At 47.9% G+C, this 3,467-nt stretch overlaps 1 protein-coding gene across 1 annotated transcript; it reads left to right on the forward strand.

Annotated features, from left to right (window-relative positions):
• The first annotated feature begins 260 nt into the window (after nucleotides 1–260).
• Nucleotides 261–2,869, forward strand: LOC102291281 (POU domain, class 3, transcription factor 4). The gene has a single exon (XM_005916527.3). It carries the CDS (start codon nucleotides 391–393, stop codon nucleotides 1,474–1,476), a length of 1,086 nt encoding a protein of 361 aa, XP_005916589.1. The 5' UTR covers nucleotides 261–390; the 3' UTR covers nucleotides 1,477–2,869.
• The last annotated feature ends 598 nt before the right edge of the window (nucleotides 2,870–3,467 follow it).

Raw genomic sequence — 3,467 nt, forward strand, 5'->3', positions numbered from 1 at the left:
TAATCTCCTTCTTTGCGCGCGCTCAAGGGTGACAGGAGCAGCAATAAACTCGTGCGTAAATCAGTTGGAAACTTTAATTAATAAACAGGAACTGCGCTCCACGCTCACATCATTCCACAGCCAGACCCACTGGACCAGCACTCCGACACACTTCCGGTTCGACAGCCTGTAAACCTTTTCCTACCCGCAGCTCTGCTGCCGGAGGCGGAGGTTTCGGGTGTGCGTCGTCATTGGCGGAGACGTGTCGTCACCGCGTCTCGGTCGGACTGTGAGTGGTGGTGGAGGCTGTCAGTCACTCCCAAGCTGCTGCTGAGCCTCCGGAGAGAGGGAGATGTCAGAGGCTGAGCTGCTCCCTCTCTTCAGTAGCATTAGTGGGGTTGAGCAGCCAGCATGGCCACAGCTGCCTCTAGCCCCTACACCCTGCTCAGTTCCAGTCCCATGATCCACCCGGAGAGCCAGGCCATGCAGCCTGCTAGCCCCTACAGAGGACATCAGAAACTGCTCCAGAGTGACTACCTGCAAAGTGTCCAGAACGGGCACTCCCTCGGGCACCAGTGGGCAAGCAACCTGTCGGAGGGGAGCCCCTGGTCGGCCTCCATGGAGCAGCAGGACGTGAAACCGGGCCGAGAAGACCTCCAGCTCGGCATCATCCATCACCGCTCTCCGCACGTAGCGCATCACTCTCCTCATCACAACAACCATGGCAACCACCCGGGAGCCTGGGGGACTCCGGTGTCCCACAACTCCTCGATCACCAGCGGGCAGCAGATCAACATCTACTCCCAGACGGGCTTCACTGTCAACGGCATGCTGGACCACGGGGGGCTCACACCTCCACCCAACCCGCAGGGCCAAGGCATGCACCCGGGCCTCAGGGACACACTTAGCCCCGAGCACAGCGACCTCGGCGGACACCACTGCCACGACCACTCCGACGAGGAGACGCCGACTTCGGACGAGCTGGAGCACTTTGCCAAGCAGTTCAAACAGAGGAGAATCAAACTGGGCTTTACGCAGGCGGACGTGGGTTTGGCTCTGGGCACGCTGTACGGTAACGTCTTTTCCCAAACTACTATCTGCAGGTTCGAGGCTTTGCAGCTGAGCTTTAAAAACATGTGCAAACTAAAGCCGCTGCTGAACAAGTGGCTGGAGGAGGCGGACTCGTCCACGGGCAGCTCCAGCAGTATAGACAAGATAGCAGCTCAGGGGAGAAAGAGGAAGAAGAGGACGTCCATCGAAGTGAGCGTGAAGGGAGTTCTCGAGACGCACTTTCTCAAGTGTCCCAAGCCTTCCGCGCAGGAGATCACGTCGCTGGCGGACTCGCTTCAGTTGGAGAAGGAGGTGGTGCGCGTGTGGTTCTGCAACCGGAGGCAGAAGGAGAAGCGCATGACACCGCCCGGAGAGCAGCCGCCCCACGAGGGACCCTATTCTCACAGCGGGAGCGCGGGAGACGCCTCCTCGTGCCATGATCTCTGACCGAAGCACCTGGAGGAATCCCCCCCACGCCCCCCACCCCCTCCGACACACACCTCCACCTCCACCCGGTGCAGACTCTCGAGCGCTCGGACGCGCGGTGGCACCTTGTAGCCCTCCGCACCTGTCCCGGTACAGACTCGCCCGGATGCCTCCAGCACTGAAACAATAACAGAGATACCTGTTCAGCCTTCGTCATTGTTTTTCCTGCCACGAGGGCATTATCCTATAGCGGCATATCAAACATCACATTCCAGATCACCTTTCTTTTTCTATTTTCTTTTTTGGGAGAGCCCGCCACTTTTTTTTTCTCTCCATCACGGATATACATACAAAAAATGTGCCTAATAACCTGCCAGCGCCTTTGGTTTGTGTGTGTGTGTATGCGTGTGCGTGTGTGTGTCACCGTTTTTAACATCAGCTCGGTAATAACGATAAGATGGGACTGATGGTTTTGTTTTTATTGTTGTTTTCGTGGCTTTCCTCACACACGCCGTGCTCCCGTTGTACCCACGATCGGCGGCGTGGAACCAGTAATAATAACAACAACACCAACAATAATAATAATAATAATAATAATAATAATAATAATAATAATAATAATGTTACTGTTCTTAATTGATTTGTACCAGCACCAGAGGCCATTTTTTACACTCCACCTCACGCTTCCCCCTCGGGCTTTTCCAACGCCTTAGTTCTCCTCATATTTACAGTCATTTACTTTGTAACGTAGAAGATCTGTATTTTTTTTTTCTTTTTGTGCATTTGCAACCTTAGGCCCTCATTCCAGCTGTGCACCCACTCTACATGACTCTTGGAGGACTGTTTTGCTTTCTTTTACTTTTGGCCTGTAGCTTACGAGGGTTGTACGAAGCCACGCGCAGTTGCAGCTCTATTTATTCATTTACTTCTTTTTTTATTTCGATCATCTTCGACCATTTAAACTGTGCGGACTCTGAAAAAGGACACGAAAGAGCCGAGAGTCTAGAAAGCAACGCTATACACCTGCCTATAATTTTAATGTACGTTCACTATCGAAATTTTATAATCTTAAATACTCCTGTTATTTGGTTTATTTCTTAAGTATTTTTTCGAATATTGTACAGTTTTATATATTACCCTTTTGAAGTCATTAATTTAAATAAATGATCTTAGTTATTCACGCACTTGATTAGCAGTGTTTTAAAAGAAAGAAAAAAGCAAACAAACACGCGAAAAACTTAAAAAACAAAAAACAAAGAAAAAAATTATTTTCAATAAGACTGAATGAACTGTTTCGGCGGTTTTATTCCAAATTTCAATGACAGCTCAAGTAATTATTTATTTTCAGTATAAAGCTTGTATTATGTTTTTGAAATAAACTATGTATGTTGTAATAAACCATTTCTTGCTACAACTGCTCACTGTCCGAAGCAGAAGTCAGCTTCTGATTTTCTTTTTTTTTTTTAGAAAAGTAAAGACTATTCAGAAGTTGTTGTGTTTTTTTTAAATCACAGCTTCCTCTTATTGTTATGGAAACAAAGCAATAATTTAAATGAATCACAGCACTTTAAAAAAATATTGCTTTTAAAAGCTTGTATTTAATGTGGAGCATTCTGTTTGGGAAATGGTTCGAGCTGAGCTTGTGATTAATTCTGCAAAGTCACCAGATCAGTCCCTTAATGCTGCGTTCAAACTCTTATATTTAGGTGAATTATATTGTTAGGCGGCGTAACCTTCACTTGGCCTCAATGTCATGTCAAGAGGCATCTTTTGCCAAATAAATAACAAATAAATAAATAAATCTCTACAACTAACAGCTGTAAAATATCCAGTGGTTCACAGAGACCCTGCACTGCAAACTGAGATGCTTTCTCCTGCAGTTCCACTGAAATGTTATTGTCCGGGCCCTCTGCCCTTCTCAATCAGACATGCGTGATTTATCGCCTGGGCCGCTGGGCCTGACAGCAAAACACAATGACACACATATACTCAGACACACACACACACACACA

The sequence above is a fragment of the Haplochromis burtoni genome, unplaced genomic scaffold (genome assembly GCF_018398535.1).
Source record: "Haplochromis burtoni strain Fernald_Lab_line unplaced genomic scaffold, NCSU_Asbu1 Contig_19, whole genome shotgun sequence".
Lineage (NCBI taxonomy): Eukaryota > Metazoa > Chordata > Actinopteri > Cichliformes > Cichlidae > Haplochromis > Haplochromis burtoni.